The 16,020-nt window shown below is 33.0% G+C and overlaps 2 protein-coding genes and 1 long non-coding RNA gene across 3 annotated transcripts; 1 reads left to right on the forward strand and 2 right to left on the reverse strand.

Annotated features, from left to right (window-relative positions):
• Positions 1-1,180: 1,180 nt before the first annotated feature.
• On the reverse strand, positions 1,181-1,846 carry LOC109179761 (ATP-dependent DNA helicase PIF1-like). The gene has a single exon (XM_019329257.1). The coding sequence runs from the start codon at positions 1,844-1,846 to the stop codon at positions 1,181-1,183; it is 666 nt and encodes a 221-aa protein (XP_019184802.1).
• A 204-nt stretch (positions 1,847-2,050) lies between these two features.
• On the reverse strand, positions 2,051-4,322 carry LOC109179762. Its single transcript, XM_019329258.1, has 3 exons — positions 4,259-4,322; positions 2,958-4,175; positions 2,051-2,841 (listed from the first exon to the last, which is right to left on the reverse strand). The coding sequence occupies exons 1-3, from the start codon at positions 4,320-4,322 to the stop codon at positions 2,051-2,053; spliced, it is 2,073 nt and encodes a 690-aa protein (XP_019184803.1).
• Positions 4,323-11,048: 6,726 nt separating this feature from the next.
• Positions 11,049-14,315, forward strand: LOC109179793. Its single transcript, XR_002053977.1, has 2 exons — positions 11,049-11,303; positions 13,917-14,315. It is a non-coding gene; the product is annotated as an uncharacterized LOC109179793 (long non-coding RNA).
• Positions 14,316-16,020: the final 1,705 nt, after the last annotated feature.

The raw sequence follows: 16,020 nt of genomic DNA on the forward strand, positions 1-16,020 counted from the left end.
GAAGAAGGAAATTACCAATTTGTCCCTAAATTAAAAAAATTAAAATGAATTTAAAGATTCCGATCATATTTGGCCGGTAATTTGACCGGCGTGACTAAAATTGATAAGAATTGCATAGTCAAGGTACTAAATTAACATTTTCGAAAGTCAAGTGTTGCAATTAACACAACTGCAATAGTCAATGGACCAAAATTGAAATTTTCTCTAATTTTTTTTATTTGATTAAAGTTTAAACTTTAAATAACATTTTAAAGTTTAACTATAACAATTATTTTTGTTTATAGTTTAACTATGAAGTTTAAATATTTCATATAACCATTTTAAAAACATTTTAGAATAAAAAATTTCCATAAAATAAAATAAAAAATTCAGTTCGAACCGAAACCGTCGATTCTGAAATCAGATACGGAACCTTTATACAAGGTTCTAATTCTGGTTCAATCAATTTTAAAATCGGGAACTGCCAATTTCGAACCGAAATTGAACCGTGACCCTACCTTTCTTTAGATAGGCACCATATAAACAATCATTATACCGTGCACCACGGCGCACATAGCAATGTGCGCCCCGCGCCTCCCAAAATAACTTCGTTTTATTAAGTTGTGCGGGGAATTGACGCGTTTATAAAATTCTGTACATTTTGTTATAAAATTCTTTACATTCTGTTATACAATTCTGTACATTCGAAACATGAAATTTTTTTTTTAAAGAGTTAAGAGTGTATGTATATTATGTTAAGAGTTTATGTGTATTATGTATTATGTTAGATTATGTGTATTATCCTTTCAAAAAAAAAAAATTTGTATTTTGTTATAAAATTCTGTACATTCAAAACATGAGATTTTTTTTTTTTTTAAATAATAACAGCAGACAAGCGAAATGTACAAAACGACGTCGTTTTGGGCCAGGACACACAATGCATTGTGCGCCCTGGTGCACGGTACAATTTGCCCCATACAAACCAAAGTTTAAAATCTATCTACAATCTATACATATACAACTAGTATTGCACCCGTGCGATGCACGGGATAAAAATTAAACTACATTATAAATAACATTTGAAATAAAAATATACATACAAATCTGCATTATAAAAATGTGAAATATGCAGTACAAAAAGGTTAAAAACAATAGTAGATAAAAAAAAGTCAAATACATTGGAATAATTATATATACTAAATTACAAATTTTTAAAAACCTCGTGATATACAACATTTACAGTTGAAGAAGAATACTCCCCATTCTCACTCAAAACAACCACTTTAAGACTATTTGGATTGTCAACTCTAGACAAAGCCACATACAATTGTCCATGCACAAAAACAGGTTTTTTCAGAAGTAAGCCAACATTTGTAAGACTTTGTCCTTGACTCTTATTTATTGTCATTACATATGACAACATTAAAGGAAATTGCCTCCTTTGGAACTTAAATGGCAATCGAGGATCAGACGGTGTCAATGATAATCTTGGAATTAAAACTCGTGTACCCATACTACTTCCTGACATCACTTTCGCTTCAACAACATGATCTCCCAATTTAGTAATGACTAATCGCATACCATTACACAAGCCAAGAGTGTAGTCAATATTGCGCAACAACATAACTGGAGATCCAACTTTCAACATAAGGCAATGATTTGGAATACCCGAGCATTTCAACGTGTTAAGAAACTCTGTTGTATGTAAACCAGCTAAAGTGTCGACACCAGAATCTGATTGACAAACAGAATCAGAACTGAAATAAGTTCTAATAGCTGTCGGATTCAAGCCACTCATGTAATCATTGATTTCATGCACTAAATCCAAAGTTGGAGCCAAAATAGCTCGACCATTAAGAGATTCCATATCAAAATTACCTGAGCAAAATTCCGGGAATGTACTATTTACTATAGCTGATATCGAATCTCCATGTGGCCGCAATACATTTTGTTCCGGAATATTTATTACTGCACACCCATCATTTGGACCACCAATCAAACCATCACCTATACCAGCTATCCACTTCGAAAACGAATTGATATGTTCAGCACTGTCATCATTGCCCAATCTTTATAGTCTCAAATTCTTAGTCAATCTTAGAACCTTACAATTTTGCCAGAGATAAGAAGAATTGATGCTTGCTCCAACAATATCTTGTCTTGTTCCCTTAGGAATCACAGGCAGTATTTGTCGAAAATCACCACCAAGAACCACGGTTTTTCCTCCAAATGTCATCTCTGTGCTCAAAGGATTCACAAACCGTAATAAATCTCTCATAGTTCGATCTAAAGCCTCAAAGCAGTGTTTATGCATCATCGGAGCTTCATCCCAAATAATTAGTTTGGAGTTTATAATTAGATTAGCCAAGTCACTCTCTTGAGAGATGTTACATGTAGAATCTTCAGTTATATTAATAGGTATAGCAAATCGGGAATGAGCAGTTCGACCACCTGGCAAAAGTAGAGAAGCAATACCACTCGAGGCGACAGTTAAGACGATGTGACCCTCAGAACGCAAAGCAGCTGATAGTGTTTTCCAAACAAAGGTTTTACCAGTTCCTCCGTACCCATAAACAAAAAATAAACCACCCCCACCATTCGCAACATCACTAAGAACTATGTCATAAACATGCCTCTGTTCATCTGTCAATTTCTCGACCAAATTATCATGTTCAACTTTAAGAGCATCACAATCATATGAAAATTCTTCATCTAACAACTGATTTCCATGAGAAGATGAGGAACTCATATTTGGCAGAGGCATAGAGGGAAAGCAAGAAATACTTTTTCCAAATACACGTAAAAGCTTTTCAATTTCCACCAAAGCATAGTCTGCCTTTTCTTCATCTGTGAGGATTAAACCTAAAAAGGGAAATAAGATCTAAATGTTACTTATATCAGATGATCCAATATAGAACAATCATGTAAATAAAATGTATGTATTTTGAATCCTTAGAAAGAATATAAATAAAAAAAACCTGGTTTATCTAGTAGTTTCCGCTGGTTGAACTCTGCATCTTCAGCTAAGAATATCCATACTGCCTCCCAAACCACTTCTGGTCGAATAAGAACGTTTGAAGTAAGCATAGTAACAAATAGTCTCCTCATAGAAGTTGCAGATGCCCATTTACTTGCTTCATTAATCGCATCAACATATTCCTTGTCATCTGCTAATAAACCACGAGCATAGCATGCATCTCGAAACAAACTATACTGCACCCCCTCAACAATACGAAGATCTTCATAACATGTTGCACCACGAACCAAGTTCAACAAAAAGCTTAGATAATAAATTTCACCAGAACCTGGAGGAACAAAAAACATACGTCCAATGGCAAACCCCTTACGTCTAAGATGCCACTCTCTAACATCCTTTTTCCAAACAAATTTGTTGGGCATCTGACCATAAGTTAACTCTTTAGCTTCGAGAAACTTTTTATTAGCTTCAAACCAAGCTAAAAACATACTTTCTCCAACACTCGGGCGACTCAAAATATTATCAACACAATCATCATCGCCATAAACAACTAATTGTTGATTAGGCAAATGGAAACTCAATCTCTCAACTGCAGGAACTCTGAATTGAATGTCAAATCCGAATAAACGCCATGTTCCTTCGCAAGCAGATATGTAACGACAATCATAGAACATAGATATCTCATCTACAATTTGGCCTTTCTCTAAATCATCAGAACTTTTGTAGAAATGAGCTGTAACTCGATCATGCCCCTTGTTGACATACTTAAATAAGTACTTGATAGAACGGGATTGGTTACACCACTCAATATTGATATGTGCTCTATATTTAAGCAACAAATATTTGTTATGTGGTACAACAAATCTGTTATCCAGCTCAATTCCATTTTTCTTAACAAACCTTCCATCATCTCTTCGTCTATAAATTGGATAACCATCTTGATCAAAATTTGAAGAGTCTACAAACTTCTTTGGAAAATGTTTAGAACAACGACCATTAACCATACACGGAGAATTCTTCCTAAGATGACCACAAGGACCATGAATCATAAACTCCTCAACAACCCTATAATACTCACTATCTACTTCCTTGTCTGGAATTTCAGCTGAAATTATAGTATCAATATTTTGACATAAAGCTCGACCATCTTCTTGACTCAGAAATATCAATATATGGGCATGTGGAAGTCCTCTTTTTTGGAACTCAACAGTATAAATAACTACATAAAGAAGTATTAAAACAGAAATTAAAAATAAGATAAAAATGATTCTCATGTATATATAGGAAAAGAAAAATACGTACCTGTAGTTACATTACCAAAAACTAATCCAGAACGGATCTCCTTGATCAACGCATCCAATTTCATTTTAAAATAACCGACATATGATATCAGGCCGATCAACAGCACTCAAATGTCGCTCTCCCAAATACCTCTCTATTTCAGGCCACTTTGGATTACATGTAAATGTAATAAATAAATTAGGATAACCAATCCATCCACAAATTGCCAAAGCATCTTGATAGTTCTGAATCATATACCTAGCACCTCCAGTAAAGCTAGAAGGAAGAATAACTCGTTTACCATGAGGACCAGGCTCAATATCACCTCTTGTTAATGCATCAGACAATTCCTGATAAGTTCCACACCTTAAAGATTTTTTATTGGTGCGAATATACAATAATCGACCAGCTTCAACCATGGTGTAACCATCAACCAAAAATTGTTGAAATAATCTCCGAGCATATAAAATTGTTGAAACTTCTGATGAACGCTCATGAATACGAAAAGCAAGATACTCGCGAGGTGAAATACAGTGTCTAGATCCATTTTCAACTACTCGAACAATGTTGAAGCCAATATCCTCCATATAACCATCTTCACCATATGGAAACAACAGTGGATACTGTAATGGAAGATAAGCTGGATTGAGCTCACTAATCCTCTTCAACAATCCAGACTTTGTTTCCACTAATATATCTCGCTCACCGAGATGCGCATCCAAGTCCCCAACAATAAGTGCAGCAACTTCAGAAACTGTGGGCAAATTATATGTACGGGCATCTGTGCTACGCTTCCCAATCAACTTCATTTTAACTTCTACTCTTGGATTTGACTGGATTGCTTCTTTCACCATTCGAAATGACTTAACCAAAACATTGCACTCATCTAAAACAGCTTGAATATCAGCAACAATTTGAGGGTGTAAGTCTTGTACATCACTTTCATTCCTTCAAAATTATAAAATTTGCAAAGTAAAATGAATTTGAGAAATTGATCAAACAAATATATTATAAAAACATAGAAAACAATTAGTATACATACCTGACAACACTAATTCTATTCATAACTTCATTTGCAGAGTCATGAATGTATAGTTGTGCGAATTTGGCTGAATTACCTTCAGTGGGTAATAAACTCCCCATCAAATGAAAATTCTGACCGTTCAAGCGAAAGATTGGTGGAGATGATCCAGAATTTACTTGTTTATCAATTCGACCACCCATTGATGTAAAACTGAACATATTATTGTAAGATCTTATATTATGCAAGAAATTTTTACTTCTACGATCGCCACTAAAAAACAAATCAGATATCAACTTAGGCGGAGGAATGATAGGTGCCAACTTAATTTTTCCGTTACCACAACATATAGAATATTTAGGCAAACTATTCACCCTTACACTCTTTAATCTCTCATCATACCAAAACAATGCATCACAATGTTGACACTTAAAATTCGGATCCCCATTGTCTAAATACACACCTACAAAAAAAAAAAATGTTCACAAAAAAATGTACATATATAGATAAATGAACTTTTTGAAAACTTTAAGCTACCAAAGGTATACAATAATTTAAGAATTTATATACAATTAATGGTCATACAATAGATTTTCGCTTATTTTGGATAGGTTGTCTACACATAATTGATTGTCCTATTGTTAGTTGAATATACTACTATAAGAATAAAATAAAGCAATATATTATAACGAAAAATTAGGAAAAAAATACAAAAAATACCTGCATCAGTTATATTTGTTTTCCTTCGCCTTGAAACACTTGGAATATTCAATATGATTTTAGAATTATCAACAATGTCGACTGTATGATTACACACCAAACAAATCAAGTCAAAATATAAATTTACCTAACATTTAATATAACATTTTTAAAGAAAAAAAATAAAGGAATAAGGTTCAAATTGGCTACTGAACGTAACCTGAAAATGCAATTAGGCCACTGAACGAAAAAAAAAGTGCAATTAGGCCACTGAACACTCCCAAAATATGCAATTTCACCTGATAGCAGGTTACCCTCAATTTTAGCAGGTTATCTGCTTACGTGGCAGCTGAGTTGGCATTTTTAATAAATTTTAATTAATTTTTAATAATTTTAATATTAATTTTTTATTAATTTTTTTTTAAAAATAAAAATGACTTTATTTTATTTTTTATTTAATTTTTTCCAATTTTTTTTTATAAAATTTATTATTAAAATTAATTATTAAGAATTATTAAAAATGCCAACTAAGCTGCCACGTAAGCAGGTAACCTGCTAAAATTGATGGTAACCTGCTATCCGGTAAAATTGCATACGTTTGGAGAGTTCAGTGGCCTAATTGCACATTTTTTGAGTGTTCAATGGCCTAATTGCACTTTTTTTTTTTCGTTCAGTGGCCTAATTGCATTTTCAGGTTACGTTCAGTGGCCAATTTGAACCTTATTCCAAAAATAAATTACCCGCTTCAGTGCTAGTACTACCAATATGCCTATTCAAGCATTCAACATTAGAAGATATCGTAGTATTGATTTGATTGCCTACATTAAAGAAAATACATTTTATAAAATTTAAAAATACAAGATTTAATTTAAAATGTGATAAAATTACTGTAGAACTTACAATTTGTTAATACACTCAAAGGCGTATAAAGAGAATTTTCAAAGACCCCCACAGAGCATGATTTATGTGCATGAATCCCAAACCAATTGATCCTTCGCGTTCTGATCTGCTCAGGAGTTACACTATCCACATTCTCTAACAAAAATCCAAGATGAAATTGTCAACAATTTATTGATTCCCAAAATGGAAAATTTAAAAATAATTTCAAATTCATTATATGAAATAGACAAAATCATTACTTGTAACATTATTTAACGTAATATTTAATTGGAAAAAAAGGGAAAAAGTGTAAAAATGCTTTAAAATATATTATTATTATTATAAAGTCAATGCAAATATCGAGATGAACAATTTATAAATACAAATATATTGAAGGCAACTCAATAAAAAAATCACATATTTTATAAATATATTAACAAAAAAAAATCACACATTAGAACATAAGAATAACAAAAAAAAAAAGTAATATTAAATCAATAATGATAAAAATATTTAAATATTTTCAGAAACAATAACAATATTATGAATATTAATAACGCAATACTACTAATCAATACAACAAATTAAGGAATAATTATAATAATAATAATAATAATAATAATAATAACAACAACAACAACAACAATAACAACAACAACAACAACAACAACAACAACAACAACAACAACAACAACAACAATAATAATAATAATAATAATAATAATAATATTGATAATAATAGTAATAAAAAAAAAAACTAAAAAAGAAAAATGGGCCGAAACCCAACTAAACTACCCAACCCAAAACCTACCCAAACCCACATATCTAACCCGTTATTACCCAACCCAAACAATAACCCCAGAATTCCATCGCTCCACATCCCTCTCCCTCGCTCTGTCTCCTCCTTCGCCATTCACCAAAAATGTCGCGATTCATCCTCTCCTTCGCGACAACAGTACAATTCGCTCATCCCACCAACCATAAATGATTCACGAAATATAAGCCAACTACCTCTACTCTCTTCAATCCTTCAAGCTTCATCCTCTAAACCATGGAAACCCCTAGTCCTAGATGAAATACTCCAAAAATGGAAACCCAGAAATCGGAAGAACTGGAATCAAATCGTCTACTTTTGAAGCTTAAACTCGATCGGCAGTTTAAGGAAACAATTTCCCCACATGCAGTAAGTTTTAATTTCGATTTTCCCTAAATTAGTTTGCTTTATTTATATACTCCTGAAACCCTAATTTCTATGTATGCAGATGTACGTAGCTAAGCCCAGAAAGGAACAAACATACATCAATCAACAGCAAAGAAGCCTAAAAAATATCAACAAATTATAGGCAGAAAATATATACGAAAAAGATAAGTTTGCTTTAATTTTTTATACTTCTCATCTATATATTTTTTGTCTGTTTTATAAATTATTTCTACAAATATCTTTGACTAAGTGTTGATTCGTTTCTTAGTAGAATACTGATATGAACCCTAATATATATATATATATATATATATATATATATATATATATATATATAATGCTATATTTACAATTTGTTTTTAATATCAACGTAATATATCAAATACGTCCATTCTAAATATGTATTTCACAATTTAATGAATACGCAAAGAAAGAAAAAACTACAATAATAATATAACAAACAGTTATAAAATTTATTGAAATGAAACATTATAATATTCTTATGAGATTAAAAAAAAAATTTTGTATACACACAGAATTTAAAAAATCAATAAAGATTAATGTGCAAAAAAATTTAATAACCTGGTTCAAATTTATACTCCAAATTATATAAATATCCATAATTAAACAAATTAAAAAGTTAATGTATATAAATTTATATTTAAAACTATATTTTATTATAAAAATTATTTTGTATAACTGGGCCAATCTATCTGAATATATATTATTAGATAGATATATTATACCCAAAACACTGGCCCAACAGATCTTATAAAACCCGACCCAAACATAGCCCACCATATAAAACCCCCCAAACCCGAGTCAGTACAACCCTACCGCCCCATTTCCTCGCTGTCTCTCTCGCAGCTCTGCCCTAAGCCTACCTCCGTCGACGAAGAAGGAAACCAGGCAAAAATACCAACTCGAAACTACAATCCGACTTCCATACTACCAAAATCACTTTAAAAATCCTTCATTTCACCATTCCAAAACCATTAGAGAATTTACCCACATTGTTCTACACAAATCTGATTCGAAATGCAGATACATTTTCGAACACTATGGAGGCAAGAATCTACAATACATGGTAATTTAATTCTAATTTCTTTCAGTTATCTATATATTTTTATCTAATTAAATAAAAATCTTAACCAATTTCAGTTATCTATATATTTTTACCCACTGTTCTACCCAAATCTCGGTCGATTTCCAGATATCATGTTCGAACACTATGGAGGGAAGATTATACAATACCTATTTTTTCTCTATTTTATGTCATTTATGTATATATATTTTTTCTAATTAACCGCAAACCCTAACCAATTTATACGCATGCAAATCAATTTCGAATCTGGAAAACGAAAATAAAGAGGATTTGAGCTCTAAAAAATATAAGTTTTTCTCTAATTGTAAAAAATAAATTCTCACTTAAATATTCCAGTATTTTTCTTCAGATTTTGTTAGTTGTACTTAAATTATGTCATTTTCAAATATGTGTTCTTCTAATTAACCACAAACCTATTTTGTTCGCAGGTCAGATCTAATTTATTGTAGATAAACAAAACTAAGCCTGAGAAGGAAAATATAATGTGAGTGAAGAAAACCAAATTGGCAGTACTCTTCAAAACAGAACGAAAACTACACATCATCAAAGATAAGTATAATTTGCCAATATTACAGTTCTAGGACATTTTTTTTTTCTTTAGCTATATATTTATTAATTCTTTTACTTGTTTAGGCATTAATTGATGTGATTTTAAGTATTTATATGAAACTTGTATTTATAAACTGTAGTGTAATATAAAATGCTTTCATACCTTTGTTTGAAATCCCATACTTTCTCTTGCAACCAATTGTAGTAGATTTTTCTAACTTTCTCATGTTTGTTTAAGTTTATGCTTTGCATATACAGTTACAGAGAACCTGCAGTTTGAATTGATCTTCCAAGTGTTGGATCTTTATTTATAGTGGCAATAGCATTTGATTACCCTAGCACAACTCTCATGAATACTTGTAAATGATTACTATTTTATAGCCTTTTGTTAGATTTGAATTTCATTTTATTGGGAATGTAACACTGTACTGATAGTTGATTTTATTTTCCCAATATTGTTTAATTGGTTATCAGTTTATAAGATCAAATTTTTGCTTGATCTTTATACATGGTTTTATGCATTTATCATTTTTAATTGAGTTTACAGATTAGTAATATCACATTTTTAAATGAGTTTACAAATTGAGTATCAAACTCATGACATCTGCCATACATTATACATTTGTTCATCTATAAACTCATTGATTTTTATTACAAATACAAAGTCCAGTCATATCTGAATTGAATTTATACATAATGGTTAATTAGTCGTTAGTTTTTAATTTCAACATTTTGCTTCATTGATAATAGTGATCAAATTTTTATTTTTTTCTATTATGCAAATGAGCCTAAAAATTATATATAGACTGTTGTCAAACTATTTGGTTTCAACTGTAAATCCCTACCCAAATACTTTCATAATATCTTAAATAATGCAAGTATTGAAATTTGCATTAGATATAGGCACTTTGATTTCAACAAATAAAAGTGCCTTAATCAAATGCAAATTTCCAAGGTTTTGTATAATAACTGTTGTCAAGCTATTAGGCTTCAATTGTAAATCCCAAATTAAATCCTTGCATACTATGATTCTAACCTAGTACTATTCTTTTACACTAAAGTCTGGTTTTTTTTTCTTTTTTCTGTTTACTTATAGCTTAAAACTGTTTTTACATAAACTATTAACTTTGAATGTATAACACAAGTACTAAGTTTAGTTAAATAAATAGGATTACAGGTTCAACAGATACTATTAATACAACACTAAGTTAGGAAATCATGACTCCAACTTAGATTTGTAACTCATGGTCATTAGTGTACTAAAAAACTAATCTAGAACCTTTTGAAAAACCTGAAATACTCCATGCCATCACTCCAGCTTAGATCTGTAAGCTTTTGTCATTTTGTGATTGAAATCTATTTACTAATTGAGTAAATTTAGTACTGTATTGTAATTTTATTTGATCATGCCAACTTAACTTATTAATACTTCTATTTTTACTTCATAAGTTGTAATTTAGTACACAGATAGACAACCTTTTTTTTTTAAAAAGTAGCCAGACATTGATAGTTTATATTTGCAGTTGTTTTCAGATACAAAGAGACATGGATCTGGATCTGGATATCAGTATAACAAAACAGTTCGCATCAAATATCTAGCAAGACTCAATAAGTAAGTTTATTTTCAAATAATACAAAAGATTTTACATTTACTTATGATGTTATAACTTCATTAATATGTATTTAATTATCTAATTCTAGATCGAGTTATCAAATGAAGATATAATTCATAAAGCATAATTAAATGAAAAGTTATGTACAACTAAAACACCCCATTAGCTGGTACTATTTAAACTGGAAATATAAGTAAAATAAACTTGAGAATAGAAATACAAACCAAAATAAGTAGACATAATATTCATATTGTCCTTAGAGTCCCAAAACATAAGACATAATTGAAAAGTAGTACATAGACTGACCGCATTAGGGAAACATTACAAAACATAGCATAGAAACCGCAAAAGCATTACATTTTTACCAACTTATAGACTGAAATAGTAGGTCTATTATAGTAGGAAGGCAGGTTGACTTCATCCATTAGAGACCTCTTCAGTGTGCTAAATAGAATAGAAACCGCAATTGCATCACATTTTTTCCAACTTAATCACTGAAGTCTTAAGTCTCTTAGAGTCATCAAACTGATTGAACTCATCAATTAGAGACCTCTTAAGTGTGCTTGCAACATTTCTAGAAGAACCACCTTCATCAAATCCAACCATTTCAAAATCACCAAAGTCATCCAGACCAAATGTATCCTGAAAAAAATTGAATAATACACATAGTGTTATTCAATTTTATAAAGAAGAAAACAGTTTAAATAGGAAACAATTAAACCTCATGAGCTTGTTCTGTTGCATCTAAATCACAGTCTATAACCCCACAGTGTTTTGAAACAATGTCAGCTTGTCTACAGAACCCTAACACCCCAATGCAGAGCTGAGACTGTCCACTTGATCTTTCTTCATAGAAATCCTAAATAGTATAGGCATCCCACAAATAGACTGCAACTCAGGTGGGATCCAACCTTTTGCATTCTGAGAAAAAACAATTTTAAGGAAATAAGCATAGGAACATCTATAGCATTACCAATCCCAAATTAGAGTACAAAAACCATTCTCACCTCGGCATACTTCTCTCTTAGGGATGAAGCTGAAACACCAACCAAATCATAACATTCCTTATCCCAAATGAGCATAGGTGCTTCACATGTACTGTTGGTTACACGAACAACCACCTTATACTTGACAGCCCCCTCATGCCAGCTACGGTCACACTTAGAGCAGTACATCAAACCTTCTCTTGGAGTTAGCTTTTTCCCACAGTTAGTTCCCTTACAAGACATGTAATACCAACCATCTGAACTGTCAACATCCATAATCCTAACAGCCACCCAATACTCACATAGCTGTGTAATAGCAAAAAAGAAGTTAGTTAGCCATCTGGATTTTTTTTTTTAAATAAAAGAGAAAAAATAATTTTTTACCTCCTTCCTGTTGTAAATCTCACTTAGAGAAGTTACAACAATATCATCACTCAGACTGTTACGATTTGGCCTAAATCCAGGTAGTCTAGAGCTTGAGTCCAACTTTCTTAATGGAGTTCTGTCAGATGACAGACTGGAATAGAAGGAATAAAAGTAAATAGATTCAATGAAGAACTGAGGAATTTAAAAATAGAAACAGAATGTATAATTTATACCTTAAACTTTTCTTAAACTCCTCAAAATCTGGCATTTTCTGATTGATCCAAATTTTTGTTGCATTAAATGAAGTTGATATGTGCACATCTCCATCTAGAAATAAAGAATATGCAATTTCAGGATAATGCCACTAAAAGATAAAAGAATAAATTAATAAAACTTGAGCAATGGAGTAGAAGAATAAGAGAACACATACTATCGAAGATCTTTGCCCTACAGAACTGTAGCAAAACAATCACTGGTTCTTCAGTGACTGTTGAGCTATAAATAGGCAGCAAACTGTTCACATGATCTTCCCAAAGAGTACATTGAATCTGATCTTGACTAAAAGAAATAAAAGAAAATTTTATTTTAAAAAGAATAGTAATATAAAAATTTTTAGGCTCACAGAAATGTAATATAAACATGTACACTCACTTGATATCTTCCAAAACAAAATCAATAAGCCTAGCTCTCTGTCCTGCTACAACCCTCTCCACTGGAGAATAGATTTCAGTGACCCTTCCAATCACATCTAGAAAAACAAATACAAACAGTTAGGTATTAAATAAGGATAGTTTTAAAAGTAAAAAAGTCAGTATTTAAAGATAAGAATATACCTATGAGCATCTTCTCATCAATATCATCCTTCCTAACCAAGGAAGATATTGATTTTAAACGAAAAGTCTTGTTAGGAAAACTGACTTTCTTGTACTCCTTAACCATAGTATCATGCTTAAATTTAAGCATGTAACGATGATTACTTGTCTTGAACTTCAAGTAGTTAGTAATGCAAAGGAAGTTCTTTATCCCATAAACACAACCTTCCTTGAATTTGGTCCATTTTTGCACTTGATCCTTAGGTATAGTACAATGAACAAACACACCCTAAATGAACACATTCAAAGGTATTAAACTGGAAAGTAGTGAACATAAGCAAATACAAAGAAATTTTATGTTAATAAAATCGAAAATACTACACCTCTACATCATGGAAAACACATTCCAGACTGCTAATCGCCTTGTTTTCTCTGTTTTCGTAAACAGCATATGTTCGCACCAGCCTAACTCGAATGGCCTTCCTATTGCACAGTGGAGTGAGCTGAGAAGCAAGAACAAACTGACCAGCCATCAAAGAAGAAGAGCTTGTGATTCGAATAGACTAATATTGAAAGGTTGCAATGTGCAATTGCTTGTATAAACATGTGTATTTATACTGAAAGCCATCACTTATGCTGTGTAAGTAATCATCACAGCTGAGTGAAAAAGAAGAAGAGCTGATAGTTCCAAGACCTGGTAGCCGGCTGAGGGAGATAATGCAGAGTCGCAGCAGTAGAATACTTATAGAAAGAGAAAAATTAGAAGATTAGAGGATTAGCTTAGTAGATAAAACCTAGATTTCTTATTCAAATATAATACGTTTCCTCTAGGACAGAAATCGGGAAACGAAACCCGTCCCCAAAACCAATCTTTTGAATTATTATCCTATAAAATAGGATTCCAAAACCAACAAAAACACTCATGCCCACTAAAATAGCTATAAAAAAAGGAAAAAATAGATACAATAACACGTTTCCTAGAAAAAATTAATCAGGAAACAAAATCCATCCCCAAAACCAATCAAATGAATGATTATCCTCTAAAATAGGATTCCAAAACCAAGAAAAACAATCATAGTATCTAAAATAGCTGAAAAAATAAAAAGGTTAAAATATATGGAAAATCTTTAGTTGTTGGGCGGGAGAATGAGAGCCAAAATCTCCTGGCTATATTGGTATAAGATTCTAATAAGAGCCAATAATGTTAAGCCCTTAACTGGAACAAAAAAAATGTCGGTAGTATTGTTTCTTAAAATGAATGGTTCATATTATTTTAAGGGTGAATCAACGATTTGGTCCCTCACTTATTCACGACTTGTCAATGTTGCCCCTGAATCACGTATTCATCAATTTAGTCCCCAAAAATAATTGTTTTTCGTCAAATAAGTCCCTCAGGCCGTTTTCCGTCATGTCTCAGGCGAGACCTCCGATTTGCCCTGGGCATTTTGGTCTTTTCACGCCTTCTTCTTCATTAACTCTGACCAAACTTCGCCGGAGAAGCTCAAGCTCGCCGGAAAACTCCATTGCCGGTTTGCTGCTTCGCCGGGAGGGATCAACTGCCAGGGGCGGAGGTCGCTGCTCCGATCTGCTGCTTCCGCCTCTTCGTGATTCCACCAGAGAGAGGGAGGGGAGATGTAGGTCCATGGACCTTGTCTCGCCGTCGGATGTTGTTGTTGCTCAGCTTTTACCGAGAGAGAAGAGATCGAGACGGAGCTAGCCGCCGCCTATCGCCGCGATCGGCCGGGGGATCGCCGCGGCACCCCCAACGCATCGTTGGATTACAAAGCTCCAATGAATGCCGGAAATCACAATGCATAAACATCATTCTCCAGCAGCAGAGTAGAAGATATTTATTCCCTTATTTAGCTTACTCTTTTCAAAATCACTAAATGCAACATAAGCATATACAAATTTAGCATCGGAGTCATATGTATTGAGAGAGAGAGAGAGAGAGAGAGAGAGAGAGAGAGAACCTCGTGAAGTTGATCCATGTCGGATTCCATTTTTTGTTTCGGCGCCTCTTCATTTCCACCCGAAGAAGACGACGGTATTGATGTGGCAGGGCTCCCATAATCTTCTTTTGCTTTCTCGTCCTTTACACTACTGTGACTAAGGTTTTGTTCCTCTTTCTTCCCTTCTGCCTCATCGGTCTCGTTAAGTTCGGTATCGCTAGCAATCTCGTAGCCATCGGAACCATATCCAGATGCCGCCGGCGCAGCCGCAGAGGACGAACCAGCGCCTGTCGATGCTTCAGCCGCCTTGACTGGTGGCGGTTTTGGCTTTGACGTTTCGTCAGAGGATGGCACGGCTTCGATCAACACCATTGCTGCGTTGCTTTTTCTCTGTTTGATTGTCTTCCCCTGGAGTAGACCGGGGCGTAAAAATGTTGTAGTGTTGCTTTGATTTGCTTGCGATTCTGGAAAGCTCTGAAATCGGAGGTGAAGCTGACGTCGGCGGAAGAGATGAAGCTCCCTCCGGCGAGCTTGAGCTTCTCCGACGAAGTTTGGTCAGAGTTAATGAAGAAGAAGGCGTGAAAAGACCAAAATGCCCAG

The sequence above is a fragment of the Ipomoea nil genome, unplaced genomic scaffold (assembly GCF_001879475.1).
Source record: "Ipomoea nil cultivar Tokyo-kokei standard unplaced genomic scaffold, Asagao_1.1 scaffold0980, whole genome shotgun sequence".
Lineage (NCBI taxonomy): Eukaryota > Viridiplantae > Streptophyta > Magnoliopsida > Solanales > Convolvulaceae > Ipomoea > Ipomoea nil.